General features: G+C 34.7%; 1 protein-coding gene across 1 annotated transcript in view; it reads right to left on the reverse strand.

Moving 5' to 3' along the window:
* SCAMP1 (secretory carrier membrane protein 1) overlaps positions 1-20,246 on the reverse strand; it is a 123,183-nt gene that overhangs the window by 33,359 nt on the left and 69,578 nt on the right. The window contains exon 6 of the mRNA XM_041752797.1: positions 19,052-19,211. Within this exon, the coding sequence (XP_041608731.1) occupies positions 19,052-19,211 (160 nt within the window). The remainder of the gene's footprint in view (positions 1-19,051; positions 19,212-20,246) is intronic.

Raw genomic sequence — 20,246 nt, forward strand, 5'->3', positions numbered from 1 at the left:
TCTCTCGTAATTCCTGCATATTTTTCTTTGTGTTTAGTATGATATAATAAACCTTGAATAACACCAGAGGATTCATACAAACTGCCTTTAGTAATCCTGGAAGTGCTTCCTAGAACAGAGAAAAAGTCATGACATTTCAAGAACTTGAATTGCTTGATATGTAGCACAAGTTGAGGTCTGTAGCTGTGGTTGCCCACCATTTCAAGATAAATGAATCCAGGGTAAGGACCATTCCATGAAAAGGAAAATCATGAATCCATCACTGCAGCTACACTAGCAGGTATGAAGACCTTACATTTTTTGCTAAATACCTTATTATCCTGTACTGAAAATGCAACTTTTATGTGGGTGCAAGAATGCTACAATAAAGGCCTACCTATCTACTCTAATATGATCAAGAAGTGAGGCTATTACATGACAACTCAAAGCGAAAGGAAGGTGAAGGATCTAAAGCTGCAGAATTTAATACTAGCAGAGGATGGTTTGATAATTTTAGAAAAAGGTTTGGCTTAAAAAATGTCAAGAAAATAGGAGAAGCAGCTTCTGCCAACCAACAGACAGCAGATGAGATCCCAGATGCTTTTAAAATCATTGAGAGGAAAAGATATTTGTCAGAACAGGTGTTTAAGGCAGATGAAAGTGCTCTATTCAAGAGAGGAAAAAAAATGCCATAAAAGACATTTATTAGTAAGGAAAAGAAGCGAGCACCAGGATTTCAGGCAGGAAGGGACAGGTTAACTCCATTTGTTTTGTGCAAATGCAGTCAGGTTTATAATTAAGACTTCCCTTATCTATAAAACTTCTAACCTTGAAGCCTTAAAGGGAAAAGGTAAACACCAATTGCCAATCCTTTGGCTATACAAGGAGGCCTAGACAATGAGAACTCTTCTTGTGAACTGGTTTTATTGATGCTTTGTCCCTGAAATAAGTAAGTATCTTGCCAGTAAGGGACTGCTTTTTAAAGTTCCTCTGACACTAGACAATGCCCCTGGCCACCCAGAATTCCATGACCTGAATACCAAAGGTGTCAAAGTGGTCTACTTGCCCCCAAATATAACGTCTCTAACTCAGCCTCTAAATCAGGGAGTGATGAAATTTTAAAGTAAAGGCTCATTACACATAGTATTCTATAAAAGCATTTTTTGGGGCACCTGGGTGGCTCAGTCAGTTAAGCATCTGCCTTCGGCTCAGGTCATGATCCCAGTGTCCTGGGATCAAGCCCCACATCAGGCTCCCTGCTCAGCAGGCAGTCTGTTTCTCCCTCTCCTTCTTCCCCTCCCCCTGCTTGTGCTCTCTCTCTCAAATAATAAACAAAATCTTTTTAAAAAATCATAAAAAATAAAAAATAAATAAAAAATCATAAAAGCATTGTTGATGCAATGGAAGAGAACCCCAACAGACAAAACATCATGGAAGTCTATAAGGTTTATACCATTTGAAAGTGCCACTGTTGTATAGAAAAAACCAAGAGAGCTATCAAGCCTGAAACAATAAATTTCTGCTAGAGAAGACTGTGTCCAGGGATGCCTGGGTGGCTCAGCGGGTGAGCATCTGCCTTTGGCTCAGGGCATGATCCCAGGTCCTAGGGTCCCACATCAGGCTCCCTGCGGAGAGCCTGCTTCTCCCTCTGCCTGTGTCTCTGCCTCTCTCTCTGTGTCTCTCATGAATAAATAAACAATATCCTTAAAAAAAAAAAAAAAAGAAGATGACTGTGTCCAGATGTTGTGCATAACTTCACAGGACTTACGACAGTGCCAATCAAAGAAATCATTAAAGAGACTGTGGAAATGGGGACCAAAAAAAAGGCAGGGAGGGAAGGAAAGGATTTCAAGATATGGATCATGGAGGAATTCCAGAGCTGATAGACATTACGCCAGAGGAATTAACAGAAGATGACCTGATGGAGATGAGTACTTCCAAACCGATACCAGATAATAAGGAAGATAACACAGAAAAAATGGTAAAAAAAATACAGATGTTGGAAAACCTGACAGAAGGGTTCCAATTATTTAAGATTGGTTTTGACTTCTTTTATGACATGACATAGACCCTTCTATGATACTGGCACTAAAACTAATGCAAATGCTGAAGAAAGACTGGTACCATAATAGAAATATTTTTGAGAAAAAAAAAAAGAGATATGATAATATAGTTCTGTAAAGTTACACTAACTGTGCCTGCCTCTCTGGTCTCCCCTTTCACTTCCACCACCCCTGAGATAGCAAGACACCCTCCTCATCATCTTCCTCCTCAGTTTACTTAATATGAAGACAAGGAGGATGAAGACCTTTATGGTGATGCATCTCCATTTAACAAATGATTATAAACAATCATGCCATACAATTAATAAACTTATCTGTTGTGTGTGTGTCTTTGTGTGGAAATCTAGTAGCTGTATGGCAAAAACTGTGTGAGACACTTTTGTGTCATCATCGTCACTGCCGGAATAGTAATCATACAGAACATCATAGGCAAGACTTGTATGGAAGTAGACAACCTATTCTTATCCAGGCTTAAGGTGAGTGATATTTAATACAAGATTAATAATATGTTAGGGTTTTTTTTTTTACTGTTTTATAATTTTGTTTTCAAAGAATTATTATATCACTGTATATTATGCCTTTCTTATAACTGAATTAACTGCTTATCAGTTGACCACCACAGATAAGTGTTTTTTTTAATACAGCATTATATGCTAATACAGCATTATGACTATAATACTGTATTCCATAAAGATTTTATGATTCATTCATTAGTGCATAGACTAGGCTACCATAAAGCAACCATACTGCTACTTCCTCAGTATCAATGCATGAACCATTATACCTATAAATATATAAGAATTTCCTTTTCATTACCTTTTCATTTTTGATTACTTAGTATTAGTAATATATAAAACATCTATAGAGTGTTTTTGTATCATGTGAATCAATATTGATGTAAATACTGACAGATGATTCACCTTAAAAGAGACAATGTAAACTCACGATATCAATAAATACAGTACAGTACTGTAAATGTATTTTCCTTATAAGTTTCTTAATAACATTTTCTTTTTTCTAGCTTACATAACATACATAACATGCAAAATAAGTGTTAATTTGTTTATGTTATCAGTATAGTTTCTAGTCAACAGTAGGCTATTAGTAGCTAAGTTTTGCAAAGTCAAAAGTTATACACAGATTTTCAAACTGCACAGTGTCAAAGCAGTTCAAGGTTGTTCAAGGGTCAACTGTACTGATTTACTGTGACATACAAATTATGCCAAACAGCACAAAAGGACATCTTCACAACAGATTTGCCTTTAACATACTTAGCTTATTGAAAGAAGTAACAATAAAATGTTAAAAGAAAAACACAGTGAAAAGAAAAACTAAAGTGCTGTAACAACTTCTTAAACACATTTTTAAAAGAATAATTTAAACACCTAAGACTTAAGTTTCCTGTCTAAGAAGAAACTTTCCTATATCTCTCAAAACCAAAATGTAGGGGCACCTGAGTGGCTCAGTTGGTTAAGTAGCTGCCTTCAGCTCAGGCCATGATTCCACGTGGGGCTCCCTGCTCAGCGAGGAGCCTGCTTCTCCCTCTCCCTCTGCCTGCCGCTCCCCCTGCTTGCGCTCTCTGGCTCTATCTCTGTCAAATAAATAAAATCTTTAAAAACAAAACAAAAAACCAAAATGTAATGGAGAAGGATATAGGATATAAAAAACTGAAAAGAGCATGGTTCTCAACCATAGAATAAAACCAAAGCTGGATAACATGCAAAATCATAGTTGTACCACAACTTATTAAAAGGCAACCAACCAGTTAGAAATCTAACTCAAGTAGAGACAAGAATCCAGCAGTTATATACATGAAGCAGACAGTGAATAACATAAAATCAGGAAAGAACTCAGCAAAAGCTTATAATGTATTACTGAAGGGTGAAAATTGGCCTACGTAATGAACCTCTAGGATCCAAAAACACAGAAGAATTCACATCCACTTATATAGCCTTGCTCCATACTTTCCCTAGGTGCTCAGAAGAAAGCCTGGAGGCAAGACTCACTTCAGGTACAAGTCTGAAAGAAAGGAACAACAGTAACCTGCAATATGCAAAAGAATGAAACTGGACATTTTCTTACACCATACACAAAAATAAATTCACAATGAATTTAAGACCTAGAGATGAGATTTAAAACCATAAAAATTCTAGCAGAGAACACAGGCAGTAACCTCTTCGATATCAGGCACAGCAATTTCCTTCTAGATAAGTCTCCTGAGGGAAGGGAAACATAAGCAAAAATAAACTATTGGAACTTCATCAAAATAAAAAGCTTCTGTGCAACTCCTTTTGCTCTACAAATTGCTATGGCTTGAAAGTTGCCCAAAAAGTAATTCAGCTATTTCTGTTTCCATGGGACAGGATAGGTCTCTGGGGTTCTTCCTACCTGATCTTTTTATCTTAGCCATTGAACTGTTGCTCCTGTCCTGTTTTTATCCTGTTTTACTACTCTTTAGCCCATCTTTGTTCACTGCCACCTTCTGTGATTCCACCACTATTTTTATGCATTCCCACTGTTCATGTCTCCCAATTGTCTTGTCAGCACTGCTACTGTCAGGCAGCCAAGTTTGCTCTCTACTTCTATTTGAAGACTAGCATAACCTTCTGAAGTTGGAGGGCGGCCCTAACACTTCCCCCTAAGCTTGACCTCCCCTCTAGCCATCATCTTCTGTACATCGATATCCACAAATTCCTGCCTTCTCCTTCAAGGATAGCTTTACTTTCAGCAATAGAATTCTTCTGAGTGTCTCTAAACAGAGGATTCCAGTTCAACTGGTCTTATAGAGAGAAAGGCTTTTATTCCCATTGTCCAGGCATCAGCAAACTATGACTCAGGGGCCAAGCTCAATGTCCATCTGTTTTTAAAGCTTTAGTGGAACACATATATCCACAAGAAAGAAAGAAAGAAAGAAAGAAAGAAAGAAAGAAAGAAAGAAAGAAAGAAAAAGAAAGAAAGAAAGAAAACCTTCTGCACAGTGAAAGAAGCAATCAACAAAACTAAAAGGCAACCTACAGAATGGGAGAAGATATTTGCAAGTGACATAACTAATAAAGAGTATCCAAAATACATAGAGAACTTATAAAACCCAATACTCCAAAAATGAATAATCCAATTTAAAAATGGGCAGAAGACATGAAGAGACATTCTCCAAAGAAGACATACAAATGACCAAAGACACATGAAAAAGATGCTCAACATCACTTATCAGGGAAATCCAAGTCAAAGCTACAATTAGGTATCACCTCACATCTGTCAGAATGGCTAAAATCAACAACACAAGCAACAACACATGGCTGCAAGGATGTGGAGAAAGGGGACCGACCGCTCTTGCACTCTAGGTTGGAACGCAAATTGGTGCAGCCACTCAGGAAAACAGTATAGAGATTCCTCAGAAAGTTAAAAATAGAACTACACTATGATCCAGCAATTACACTACTAGGTATTTACTCCATGAATACCAAAATGAGGGGATATATGCACCCCAACGTTTACAGAAGCATGATCTACAATAGCCAAATTATGGAAACAGCCCAAGTGTCCATTTACTGATGAATGGGTAAAGATGGTGTGTGTGTGTGTGTGTGTGTGTGTATGTGCGTGCGCGCGCGCACGCGTGTGTATCACATCTTCCTTACCCATTCATCAGTTAATGGAATTGCAGCCATAAAAAAGAATGAAATATTGCCATTTGCAATGACATGGATGGAACTAAAGAGTTTATTGGTAAGTGAAATAAGTCAGTCAAAGAAAGACAAAAACCATATGATTTCACTAATATGTGGAATTTAAGAAACAAAGAACAATGGGTAAAAGAGAGAGACAGAGAGAGAGAGAGAGAGAGAAACCAAGAAACACTCTTAACTACAGAGAACAAACTGATGGTTACCAGAGGGGAGGTAGGTGGGTGGGGGATGGGTGAAATAGGTGATGGGGATTGAGGAGTATACTTGGGATGAACACTAGGTATTGTGTAGAAGTGCTGAATCACTATATTGTACACCTGAAACTAATATTACACTGTATGTTAACTGATATTTAAATAAGAATTTTAAAAAATAAATACTCTATAAGTAGAAAAAAAAGAAAAATTCTCTTTTTCTGGTTACATAGAGAGGATGAAAAAGAATAAGTTAATTACAAGAGGCAGCATTTCAACTTACATTAAACTCAACTGAAAGACTTTAAACAGCATATAACTAATATCAATTCCTGAGCTTTGAATATGTTTTTAAACTTAATATCAACTATAAAGTTATCTTTTTAGAGAAAATATTAAACTTTTTGGTTCATTCTCTATTAAAATGTTTTTCAAGATGTTAAAATAGTGTTATAGTTCAATTATATTTAGTTTCTAATTACAATGAGCAAAATAATTCAACAGAAAAGGTGTAATATCCCCATGTATCCATGGGGATGGATGTTAGAAAAGAAAGCATGTTAGAAAAGAAACAAGACAAAAAAATAAAACAAAAACCCTAATTCCCAGAGACAGCTTACTTTTAACAAGTATACTTGGAAGCAGGTTAGAAATAGGCAATCCATCCCAACAAGTAAACATTCATAGTCTGAATGAGAAGAGAATACTCAGAGTCTCTTTTACACACAACCCTGGTAACAATAGTAGCCAGATTAAAAGAGTAAAAAACATCACTCTGAAACATTTGTTTCTGAGGAAAATAAATCACTGGAAGGGGAAAAAAGAAAATCACCTACCAACCCAGCACCACATGAATGGAATGAATGGCCCAGCTGTATCCTACTTTACAAAGGCTACTCAAAGGTCCTACTCACACTCAAAGATCTTCCAATTCACTTCATAGTGCATATTTCTTAAAGTTTTACTTTTTTTTATAATAGTTTAAAGAGTCAAATAGTTCCACATGGTTGTTTCAAAAAACAAGTTATATTCCAATACCCCCACAATTCTTCCACCATCCATTGCCATTCTTAAGATGCAACCATGTTTAATTCTTAACTGATTTAGATACTTATCTCCAAAACCTTGAACAATATGCTTGTATTACTACTTCTTGATTTTTCATTTGAACATTAAAGAGCAATTTACTATTCCAGAAATAAGGATTTTGCTTTCCTTTAAATCCTTCTTCCCTAACTCTAGCCCTATAGCTATAATTTTGGTCAGATGAGTAGTGTTGAATTTTTATCACTATGTAAATGTCATTCACAGCTGAGACAAGAAATAGAAATTTCTACTCCATACAACCATCTAGATTTCCCTAGAGTTAGCAACTCTCATATATACATATGATATATATATCAAATACTAATATATATATATCATGTATATCAGTAATTGATGACTAATCTTCCCTTAATTTGTGAAAATATGCTCTTACACATTCAAATTCATTAAGAATTCTATCAATCCTATCTTCTTGAAAATGTTTCTCTTAAAATCTTCTAATCATCTCAAATCTGAATTAATAAAGCTCTGGGACAGCTACCAACTTATCATCTTGAGATCTCTTGTCAACATTATCCTGAGAATAAACTGGGCCTCTCCTGTACCAGAAGTTCATGGTTTATCCTCTCATCTTGGCAGGGATCATTTATTCTAGTAGAGTCCTGAGAAATGATACAGGAAAGGTATACTTTGTGAAATTCTGTTGTCTGTCTTATCTGACAATTTGATAGTTTGAGTGTATGATTCCAGGTTAGAAATGATAGATGCTTCAAATTAACAGTATTACACAACTGTCTTCTAGTTTTCAGAAGATTAAGGTTATCTTCTTACAAAGATTAAGGTCATCCTTCTTACAAAATGAGTTGAGGAAATTTTCTAGAAAGTAGAATAAAACAAAATGATGGAAAATACAAAGAAAAAAGATATGAACATTACATTTCCTCAAGAGTTCCCAAATCTGATTAACAAAGCATATTATTTAAAAGAACACAAAGAAAACAAAGGAAAAAATAATCAATGAAACAATACAATAAATTCTCCCAGAATTTAAGTATCTAAGTCTCCAGAGTAAAGGAGTTCAGACAGTGACTAGTGTAATAAATGAAAAAAAAATATCTACACCAAGACCCATTTTCATTAAGTTTCAGCACACCAAGGATAAAGAGAAAATCTTTGATAATTCCAAGAAAAGGAAAAAAGAAAATGAGCCACATGAAAAGATTAACAATCAAAATGGTATTGGATTTCTCTATAGAAAAATGATGCTAAAAGCCAAAGAATGATGCTTCAAAATTCTGAGGGCTATAATTTCCAGCCTACATTCAACCAAACTATAAGCTGAATATGTGGTAATAAATAAGCATTTCCAGATGTGCTAAGACTCGAAAAAAAAGAAGACTCTCTCTTCTACCCTTTTCTCTGATGAGGATCCACACACAAAAAGATGAATTTAGACCCTTATTCCACCACACAGACACACACACACACACACACACACACACACACACACACAGAAATGAACTCAAGATAGTTAACAGCTTAAACTATAAACCTCTAGAAGAAAATACAAGAGAAAATCTTTATAATCTTGGATTATGCGAAGAGTCTGTAGGTAAGACATTAACAGAAAAAGACAGAAAAAAGTGATAAACTACATTAAAATGAGGGTGCCTGGGTGACTCAGTCAGTTAAAGTATCTCCCTTTGGTTCAAGTCATGATCTCCAGGTCCTGGGATCCAGCTTCCTCCTCAGCAGGGAGTATGCCTCTCCCTCTACTCATGGTTGGTCTCTCTTTCTCTCTCTCTCTCTCAAATAAATAAAAATGTTTTTTAAAACTATATTAAGATGGAATGTTTTGTACTTCCTAAGATACCACTAAGAAGCCACAGACTAGGAGAAGGTATCTGCAAATCGTATCAAGGACTTGTATCCATAATATGTATAACTCTTACAACAGTATAACAAAATAGAAACTTTTGAAACCTAATAGTAAGGGCAATAAACCTGAACAGACATTTCAACAAAAACAGCACATATATAGTTAATAAGTGGATAAAAAGGTGGTCAACAACATTAATAACTAGGAAAACACAAATTAAAACCACAATAAAATACTACTACATATGCACCAGAATGACTATAGTAAAAAAGACATAATAAGAATTGTTTGGGCATATGGGTGGCACAGTTGGTTAAACATCCAACTCATGGTTTCACCTCAGGTTGTGATCTCAGGCCCCATGCTCAGCGCAGTCTCCTTGAGATTCTCTCTCTCTCCCTCTCCCTCTGCCCCACCCTCCTGTGCACGCGTGTGCTCTCTCTAAAATCAAAACAAAAAAACAAAAAGAAAAGAAAGAAAAAAACGTTTCATAGTGTCTTAAAAACTTAACCATGTTAAGGAAAAGCTACAACTCAATAATACTATCTTTAAGAATCAGCCCAAGAAAAATGAAAACAAGTCCACACAAAGACTCATCACAAATGTTTATAACATCATTTATAAAGCCAAATACTGAAAAGAAGACAAATGTCCATTAACTGGTGAATGGATAAATGAATGTGGCACAGCCATACAATAGAATACTATTCGGCAATTAAAAATAAATTCCTTATACATTTTGTAAGCTAAATGAACCTTAAAACCATTATTCTAAGTAGACTACATATTCTGATTCCATTTCCATGAAATGTCCAGAAAATAGAAATGTTAGAGACAGACAACATATCAGTGGTTACCTGGAGCTAAGGAGTAGGAATGGGGATTGATTGCAAATGAAATTCAGGAAAATTTTTAGAGTGATGAAAAAAGTTTTAAACTGATTATGGTGATGGTTATACTATTCTATAAATATACTTAAAAACCACTACAAACAGAACCACAGAGTGATCTAGATACAAAGTGTGCACCTAAACATATGAATAGAATTTCACTAGGGAATATTTAAAAGGTTCACGTATGCATGATAAAATTGAGAAAAACAAAATTAAGAATCAATACATGAGTTTATACTCTAACAAATTAACACAAATAAATTCCTAGAAACATACCAACTACCAAATCTGAATCATGAATATACAGAAAATCTGAACAGACCCATTACTCATAAGGAGATTGAATCAGTAATCAAAAACCTACCAATAAACATAAATCTAGAACAACATGGCTCTACTAGTGAATTCTAACAAACATTTAAAGAAGAATCAATTGATATCAATCCTTCCAAAAAATACCAAACTCTTCCAAAAAAAGAGAAGAAACACTTTCAAATGCATTTTATGAGGCCAGAATTACCCTGATACCAAAATCATACAAGTATACTACAAGAAAACTATAGACAATATCCCTGATATTGGGATACACAGGGGCAAAAATTCTTAACAAAAAGTAGTAAACCAAATTCAACTATACATGAAAATAATCATACACCACAATCAAGTGGGATTTATTCCAAGGATGCAAAGATGGTTCAACATCCACATATCAAAGTGATATCACTTTAACAAAATGAAAGACAAAAATCATATGATTATCTTAATAGCATTTCACTAAATTCAACATACATTTATGATTAACAACTCTCAACAAAGGGGTGCCTGGTTAAGCACCTGACTCTTGGTTTCAGCTCAGGTCATGATCTCATGGTTGTGAGATCAGCCCCACTTCACAGTCTGTTTAGAGTCTGCTTGGGACACTCTGCCCCTATTGCTCTGCCTCTCTCTCCGTAAAAATAAATAAACCTTTAAAAAAAGAACTCTCAACAAGGTGGATATAGAAGGAATATACCTCAACATAATAAAGGTCACATATGACAAGCCCACAGTTAACATATTTAGTGGTGAAAAGCTGAAAACTTTCCCTCTAAGACAAAGAACAAGAAGGGATCCCCAGTGTCGTCACTTTTATTCAACATAGAATTGGAAGTCCTAGTCCGAAGCATCCACAACAGAAGGAAGAAATAAAACCATCACTGTTTGCAGATCACATAATTTTATATGTAGAAAACCCTACACACTCCACTGAAAAACTGTTAGAAATAATAAATTCGGGCAGCCCGGGGTGGCTCAGTGTTTAGCGCCACCTTTAGCCAAGGGCGTGATCCTAGAGACCCAGGATCGAGTCCCATGTCAGGCTCCCTGCATGGACCCTGCTTCTCCCTCTGCCTGTGTCTCTGCCTCTCTCTTTCTCTCTGTGTCTCTCATGAATAAATTAAAAAAATATTTTTTAAAAAAAGAAATAATAAATTCAGTAAAGTTACAGAATACAAAATCAATACACAAAAATCTCTTGTTTCTCTACATTAACAACAAACTATCAAGGGGAGAAATTAAGATAACAATCTGGGGCGCCTGGATGGCTCAGTCAGTTAAGTGTCTGCCTTTGGCTCAGGTTATGATCCCAAGGTCCTGAGATCAAGCCCCATGTCAGGCTCTCTGCTCAGTAGAGAGTCTGCTTCTCCCTCTCTCTGCTACTCCCTCTGCTTGTGCTCTGTCAAATAAAAAAATAAAATCTTAAAAAAAGAGAGAAAGAAAGTGATCTTATTTACAATTGCATAAAAAAGAATAAAATATCTAGGAATAAATTTAACTTAGGAAGTGAAAGACCCTTACAATGAAAACTCTAAGACAATGATTAAAGAAACTGAAGACACATAAAACTGAAAATACAAATAAATGGAAAGATACATCATGCCTGTAGATTGGAAAAATTAATACTGTCAAATATTAATTTGCTCTACAGCAATCTTAAGATTCAATAAAATCCCTATCAAAATTCAAATGGCATTTTCCACAAAAATAAAACAATCCTAAAATTTGAATAGAACCACAAAAGACCTTTTAAGGTATCATAGGTGTCATATCTGATTTCAAACTATTCTTATAAAACTACAGTAATCAAAACAGTATGGTAATAGCATACAAACACACAGATTAATGGAATAGAGAGCCCAGAAACAAACCCATAGCCAATTAATGTACTACACAAAGGAGGCAAATACATACAATGGAAAAGAGTCTCTTCAATAAATGGTTTTGGGAAAACTTGACAGCCACATGCAGAAGAATGAAATTAAACCACTATCTTATACCATACACAAAAATTAACTCAAAATGGATTTAAGACTTGAATGAAACACTTGAAACCATAAAACTCATATTAGAAAACATAGGTAGTAACCTCCCTGACACTGTTCTTGGCACTAATGAGATAGGATGCTAAAAACAAAAGTAACAAAAGCAAAAAAATCAACAAGTGGGACTACCTCAAATAAAAAGCTTTGACATAGCAAAAGAAACCATCAAACAAATGGAGGAGATGGAGGTGTTAACCCAAATGTGGGAATTCTCTCACAATGTGTATGATTATTAAATCATCACATTATACATTTCAAATGTATTATAATTTTGCCAATGATACCTCAATAAAGCTAAAAAATGAAGGTGAAATGAATATATTTTGAAACAAAAAAAATTTTGAGAATTCAATGCCAACAGACCCATTTAAAAACAAATGAACCACAGGGGCACTTGGGCTGTTTAGTTGGTTAGGTGACCAACTCTTATTTCAGCTCAGGTCATGATCTCAGGGTTGTGGAATCAAGTCCCACATTAAAGATAAGAATGTAATTCATTCTTTCTCTCTTTCTCTCTCTTCCCCCCCTCCCTCCCTCCACCCAATCCCATTCTCGCTCAAGTACACACTAATAAATCCTAAAAAAGAGAAAATATATATAATAAAAAATAGAAATAATCTAAAAGGCAAAGAAAGAAAAATGTATATAACAGATGTTTTATATAGTAAGCAGTACTATAAATAGAAGGCAGATATAAATCCATATAAAATCAGTAATTACATTAAATATAGACAAAAACTCCAATTAAAAAACTAGATTTTCATACTAGACTTTTTTAAGTTTATTTTTCTCTCTCAACACAAAGACCTACATACACCTTAGCATAAATTATGACTTCCTGTAGCTCAGACTGAGAACAAACAAAGAGAACAATAAACTAAAAGCAGCAAAAAAGATAATTTATAACAAATAACAGTTTTATGGATCAAAAGGAAATGACAAAACTTAACATGAAAATAAAACATTAATTCAGCTACCATTTGTTGACAACTTATAAAACCTAGTATTTTGCATATACTAACTCCAATCCTTTTATCAACTCTGAAAATATTATCCCCTATTTACATTCAATAAACTGAGGCACTAAAGTTTTATACTACATTTTCCTAGGAGCTTAACACTTTTAAGCAGAGAAGCCAGGATTCTTACTCTTTTTCAGCAAAGAAAAATTATTTCCAATTAATAATTTTTTTTAACAAAACAAGCTTTTTCAACAAAACACTGCCTCAATAATGACCTAACATCTTAAAGTATTTACATAATTCTTAGTCATTTGCAGAAGCATAAAATTAAGAACAAAGTTACATTTATATATTTTAAAAATATATAAAGGACAAAACGACAATTCCAGATTTAATTTTGATAGCTAATAAACTTAACTTTTAAAAGCACATATACCAAAAAAAATAAAAATAAAAAAAATAAAAGCACATATACCTGACACTTCTCTACATTGTCCTTCAGATTCAGGTGGAGGGGTAACCATATGAAGGATATAGTCCTAAAAGTATAACAGCAAACCAGTTTCTTGGTGGAAAACTAAGATAAATCATGTAGAACTGTATTTTACATGGTTTGAAAACCATCTTTTTCCTGAATATTCTGGTATTTCAATGGTGCCAATACAAGCAGAGTTTTATCCCCTGACCTCAGAGAAAAATATTTATTAAAAACTTAAATCTTGGGGATCCCTGGGTGGCGCAGCGGTTTGGCACCTGCCTTTGGCCCAGGGCGCGATCCTGGAGACCCGGGATCGAATCCCACATCGGGCTCCCGGTGCATGGAGCCTGCTTCTCCCTCTGCCTATGTCTCTGCCTCTCTCTCTCTCTCTCTCTGTGACTATCATAAATAAATAACAAAAATTAAAAAAAAAAAAACTTAAATCTTGGGAGCACCTGGGGGGCTCAGGTCATGATCCCGGGATCAAGTTCTGCACCATGTCTCTGCCTCTATCTCTCATGAATAAATAATTAATAATAAAAATAAAACTTAAAAAAAAATAAATAAATAATAAATAAATAAAAACTTAAATCCTCATAAAAAGACTAATTTAAAGATAATTGATCTTATATCTTGAGACACACCACAAGATAGATCACCAATATTAAATTCTTTTGGAATTCAAATATTTTGGGGGTATCCAAATATCACCCTATTTTTGTATATAAATTTTACTAGCCTAAGGTTCAGAGATGCCTACTTTCAAATCATTTATATTATACATGCAAGTACCATGTCTTCTTTATATCTCCAGCTTAGTATATGGTCATCGTTCAATGAGTGATTCATTTAATCTTAGGGATACTTCACAATTGTAAAGCAGCTGGAAAATATAAGTTATTTATCTTAATATTACTATCTCCCTGAAAGGTTTCAGTGAATTCAATACGAAACATGCAAATAAAATACTGAAACAGGGCAGCCCGGGTGGCTCAGCGGTTTGGCGCCACCTTTAGCCCAGGGTGTGATCCTGGAGACCCGGGATCGAGTCCCACATCGGGCTCCCTGCATGGAGCCTGCTTCTCCCTCTGCCTGTGTCTCTGCCTCTCTCTCTCTGTCTCTGTCTCTCTCTCTCTCTGTATCTCATGAATAAATAAAATCTTTTAAAAAAATTTAAAATAAAAAAAATAAAATAAAATACTGAAACAGAAACCCAGATGACACTGGAAAACCAACTTCTCATGGATAATAACTAATTAAAAATTGATTATTGCTAAATAGTCTACCTTTAACACATTTTAAAATTATGTTTATCATTATGATGTGTTATATATGATTATTGGATATAATCACTCAAATGTAGATTTAAGTTTTCCATTGAGCTTCAAAAGTATTATCAAATAGTTTAATTCGATCTAAAGGCATTTAAGAATTCAGTTAAAACAATTATATTTTTGTTCTCAGATTAGTTAATATAGAAAAAGTTTACACAGCCATCATATTATTTAGCAAATTACAACAAATTCTTTTGTGTGTTTTTTTTTAATTAAATATTTTTATTCATTTGAGAGACAGAGTGATTAGGAACAGGGAGGAGAGACAAAGGGAGAGGGAGAAGCGGACTCCCTGCTGAGCAGGAAGCCCAATGTGGAATTCAATCCCAGGATGCTGAGATCATGACCTGAATCAAAAGCAGACGCTTAATCAACTAAGCCACCAGTGCTCTAAATTACAACAAATTCTTGATAACAAAGTTAACTGTTAACCTTTAAAAAGGAATTTCTTGGGAACCCTGGGTGGCTCAGTGGTTTAGTGCCTGCCTTCCTCCCGGGGCCTGATCCTGGAGGCCCAGGATCGAGTCCCACATCGGGCTCCCTGCATGGAGCCTGTTTCTCCCTCTGCCTCTCTCACTCTGTGTGTCTCTCATGAATAAGTAAATAAAATCTTTTAAAAATATAGAAATAAATAAATAAAAAGGAATTTCTTGAGATACTGAATTTATTTACTTTTAGTCTGTGAGTCAACAGGGAGGCAAAAGAGATAAACCATATATGGCAATTAAAAATGCAACTCCAAATGACTAAGATATAACAATTTCCATTGTACTCTAGAAATAAAGACTTCTGATATTTTTATTTATTTTTAGCACTCCACCACAAAGCTAACAGCTATTCTAGACTTGGAATTACCACCATCTACAAGAAAAAAAAATAAGTTCACTACACAACTAAAAAAGAAAAATCTCATGAACTTCTCAAACCTAGTACCTCCCCTCTAACTTCTATGTTTACAATGACTAATTCATTCTATCATCAATCCTTGCCATGTTTTTCTTACCGCTTACTATCTATATATATGTATATACATTCACACACACACACACACACACACACACACACACACACACATTTTTTTTTTCTTTTTTTTAAGGAGGGAGGATGCAGAGGGAGGAGAGAAAAAACTTAAGCAGGCTTCATGCCTAGGACATGAGCTGTGAGCTCAACGTGGAACTCCATCTCAGGATCTCAGGACTCTGAGATCATGATCTGAGCCAAAATCAAAAGTTGGACGCTTAATAGACTGAGCCACCCCTTACTACTTACTAGTCTTTTCTTCAAATCTAGGGGGAAATCTGGAGAAATAAAATTCAGTAAATAATTAAATTATCTTATGGCAGAAGAGGCAAATAGACCATTAGCCAGAAAAGAGTAAAACTTCAAAACACCTCAGTGCCCCAGGGGCTCCTTCTCTCCCTTTCTCTGCCTTTCCCTCTGCTTGTGCTCACTCTAAAATAAGTAACTAAATCTTAAAAAAAAAAAAACCTGAAAAATTTTAAAAAGCATATTAGCTTCACTCCAGAGTCTGATTAATAAAAACTAAATACAAAAAAATAAATAAATAAATAAATAAAAAATAAAAAATAAATACTTTCAATAATAACTTCTCTCAAGAAACCTGTGAACCTGGCCTAAAAGGTTTTAGCTACTATGTTCAGATGCTTGTTTTCATTTCTTAATCATTGGTCTTGAAACAAAATATAAAACACTTCCATATCCTGACTCTGTCCTTTCTCAAAGGCAGTAAATCCTACCAAAACTGATCTAAACTAAAGCATTTATATGAATTAGTCTATTTAAAGTCCTATATCTAATATCAAAAATCACATCCAATGTATCTGTGTTTGAGATTTTCATATTTAAGGGAAAAGCCACCATCAATATAGGTTTAATAAACTACTAGAGACTACAGGAAAGACTGTGGCTCAGAACCACTTGGCAATGTGGATAAAAGAAATGCCAAAGTTACATACTGAGAAGGTATAGTAATGATGTAAAATACTTTAATTTCAACTTTCCCCATTAAATATTATTCCTCTCAGTTCTGCTCTGAACATAGAAACCCAGATAATTAACGTATTTCGGATAAACTCTAAAGGACTGAGATGCAGCTAAAAACTTAGCCTACAGATTAATAATGACAGAAGTAAGAAAATGTTCCACAAAACAATTTTATTTCAACTGGCAAAGAAAGGAAATAAAAGCGACTTCAAATAATAAAAGGCAGAAATCTGGCTGCTAGTGGTTTGTTTTAGCTACATTAGCCATTGAAGGTTTAAAATCCAAAGTCATTAGCCTTGTATCACTTTTTTTTTTTAAGATTTTATTTATTTGGAGAGAGCACAAGCATGCAAGAGGAGCGGGAGGGTAAGATGCAGAGAGAGAAGCAGATTCCCTGGTGAAGATAGCCCAGGATCTCAAGATCATGACCTCAGCTGAAGGCAGATGCGTAAGTCACCCAGGCGCCCCCTCATGTCACTTTTAAAGTTTCAAAGACAACCCCATCCCTGCTCACCAGCATCATTATAAATATATCAGTAATACAATGGAAGTAGGCAGGCAGAAGCTAAAGCCAGGTGTTAAAAAATTAAAAAACATTGTGAGCCAGGCTTAGGATAACAAGGAAAAGAGCAGCATTAACTCTCTTCCTAGATCATGGAAAGAGTAAAAGGTCCTTTTTATTCCTCTCGAACCCACATCCAGAGGGGGCACCTCTCCCCATTCCTTGATAAATAACCTCCATACTCTAATCTAGCCAAAGATTCTGTCCTCCTTTTCTTCCATCCATTTTCTTCTCTTCATTCCAATTCTAATGAATTTAGTTTTCTGTTGTGTGACTTCTTTTCTCTCCAAATTCCTTCATCTTTTCCCTTTTCCTTCTGGGTTTTTTTTCCCCCATCTGTTTACATATCTGGGTTTCTAATTCCACAATGCAGAAAAACACATTCTGGTTAATCAAATAAATTCTATGTTGAAATGGAAACAACAAAATGTGTCCCTCTAATTTCCCCAATATAACACTTGCACAATACATACCTATTTCCTAGTAATGCTGCTGCCTCTCACTCAGAAGAGCTTAAAAAGTTTCATTACTAACAAATGAGTTTACTAAAAATAAATTGATAAATAATTGAATATATGGACTCATAGAGAACTATTATCTAAATCGGCACTTCCCAAAATTTATTTCTTAAAAGCAATAGTCCAACAAGTTCCACAAAAAAAATAATGGTGTCATGGTCAAATCACAAATTACACTAGGCTAGTAAAAGTATCTAAGAAATCTTGAAGTGAAGAAATTTAACTTTATTATCCAGCTTTTCCCAAACAAACCTAAGCTAATGAGTCCCTTTTTCTGCAACATTAATACCTCACAGAACATGCACTTAGGAAATATTAATCCTAACCACTGATTAAAATATATCATGCAAAATATTAATCTTATCATCTTAATAGTTCTCAAATGTGAGAACTTTTGAAAAGCAAAAATGAATTTACAGAGAAAATAATTAGCCTGCTAGGTGAAATTTACCCTTGCTAGGTTAAAGTGACCTACTTTAAATATCACAAGTATACTGACCTCATCGAGATTCATTTAATAATTATACTGAAATCAGACAGCCCAGGTGGCTCAGAGGTTTAGCACCGCCTTCAGCCCAGGGCCTGATCCTGAAGACCCGGGATCGAGTCCCACGTCGGACTCCCTGCATGGAGCCTGCTTCTCCCTCTGCCTGCGTCTCTGCCTCTCTCTTTCTCTCTCTCTCTCTCTCTCTCTCTCTCTCTCTCTCATGAATAAATAAAATTAAATTAAATTAAAAAGAATTATACTGAAATCACCACTTGTGATTTTTTTTTTGAAAGGGAATGAGGAGCAAAATTTTCCCTAATGTCAAGTGTATCACATGGAATATTCTACAAATATTAAGATATAAGACTATCCTCATTTCTCCTTCATTTATTTTTATGTTTGATCTTCTCAAGTGAGAGAAAAGAATGAGATTTTGTGACTTACAAAACCTAATCACTACATAGACATGTTGCATATTTATTGGAATGTATGTTATACAAAATAAAAAATTTTGTGAAAATGTGTCAATTTTCCCTTTAAGGTTAATTACCAATTATTTACTTCACAGGTTTTAAAGAGTATATTTTAAAGTACACACATTTTACCTGAAAGCTCCGTAAAGTGGTCTGTACCAACAGACAAATGAACAAGGAGTAAAAAGCAAGAACCACAGGATACTCAATCCAAAATCAACCCCTCTTGTAGGATCAACACAAAACCAAGCCAAGCATCCGAAGATATTTAGAAACAGTGTTACAGCGTGGACTGTGGAATCAAAGAACAAAATAGAAAAGAAACATTTATATTCAATTTATGAATTCATTCAACAAAATTTGTAAATGAAAAAAATTCTTCCTAAGAACCAAAGTACTCTACCACATTTCCAGTTAGTATCTTTCAAAACATTGCTGTTTCTTACACGTTTGATTTGAAAATAGTATATACAGGAAAGAGTCCTAATACACGCCCTGTTTGGCAAAAATTCTTTTGGCCCTCTCCTAATGGGCAACTACCAGAGAAGCGGTGCCTTAGGAGATTCTTCCTGGGGAAGAAAACACCTGATGTGTCTCCTGATCCAAGATCCTGCCAGGAAAAACAACCAGGTCTTGGAGGGAAAAGATCCCACATTCTGAATTACCTTTCTGCAGACTAGACCTACAAACCCCCCCAGAGTAGACTATACAAGGAGGAGAAAACTGCAGAAATGTCCTGTTTAATCTCATTATAACATTTTTAAGCAATAAAATTAACTAGAATCACTGAACTGAAAATACTAACAGTAGCAACTTGAGGGACTATATATAGTCAGTCTCTAAAGATTTCATCTTCTTAAGGTTAACATTTTTTTTAAATGCTGCAATAAAAACGGTGTTTTGGTGGAGGATTAAACTTACTTTTAAAGAAAGGAAATAATGCATTTCAGCTGCTGTGGCAGACCTTTCTTTTAATCAACACAGTTAATGGAAAACTCTTTATATGACTCTTTATATGTTGTTAATAATTATATACCCAGAAAGGCCTAAAACAAAAAATCTGAGTATCATCTAACGATACTTTAATCCTAAAGAACTACATTTGCCCATTTTAATTAATAACTTTTTTAAAGGATTTTTTAATAATGTATTCACAGGCTGAATTAAAATACATTTTTTCAAAGATTTAAATCATATTCAATATAAATTATTAGTACAACAAAAAATACCAACTACTAAATTAAAAATAAATACAAAACTTAGTAAATCCAAACACAAAAATCCCAACTTACATTAAAAACTTTATAATCTTTTCAACTTATTAAAT

The sequence above is a fragment of the Vulpes lagopus genome, chromosome 4, assembly GCF_018345385.1.
Source record: "Vulpes lagopus strain Blue_001 chromosome 4, ASM1834538v1, whole genome shotgun sequence".
Taxonomy (NCBI): domain Eukaryota; kingdom Metazoa; phylum Chordata; class Mammalia; order Carnivora; family Canidae; genus Vulpes; species Vulpes lagopus.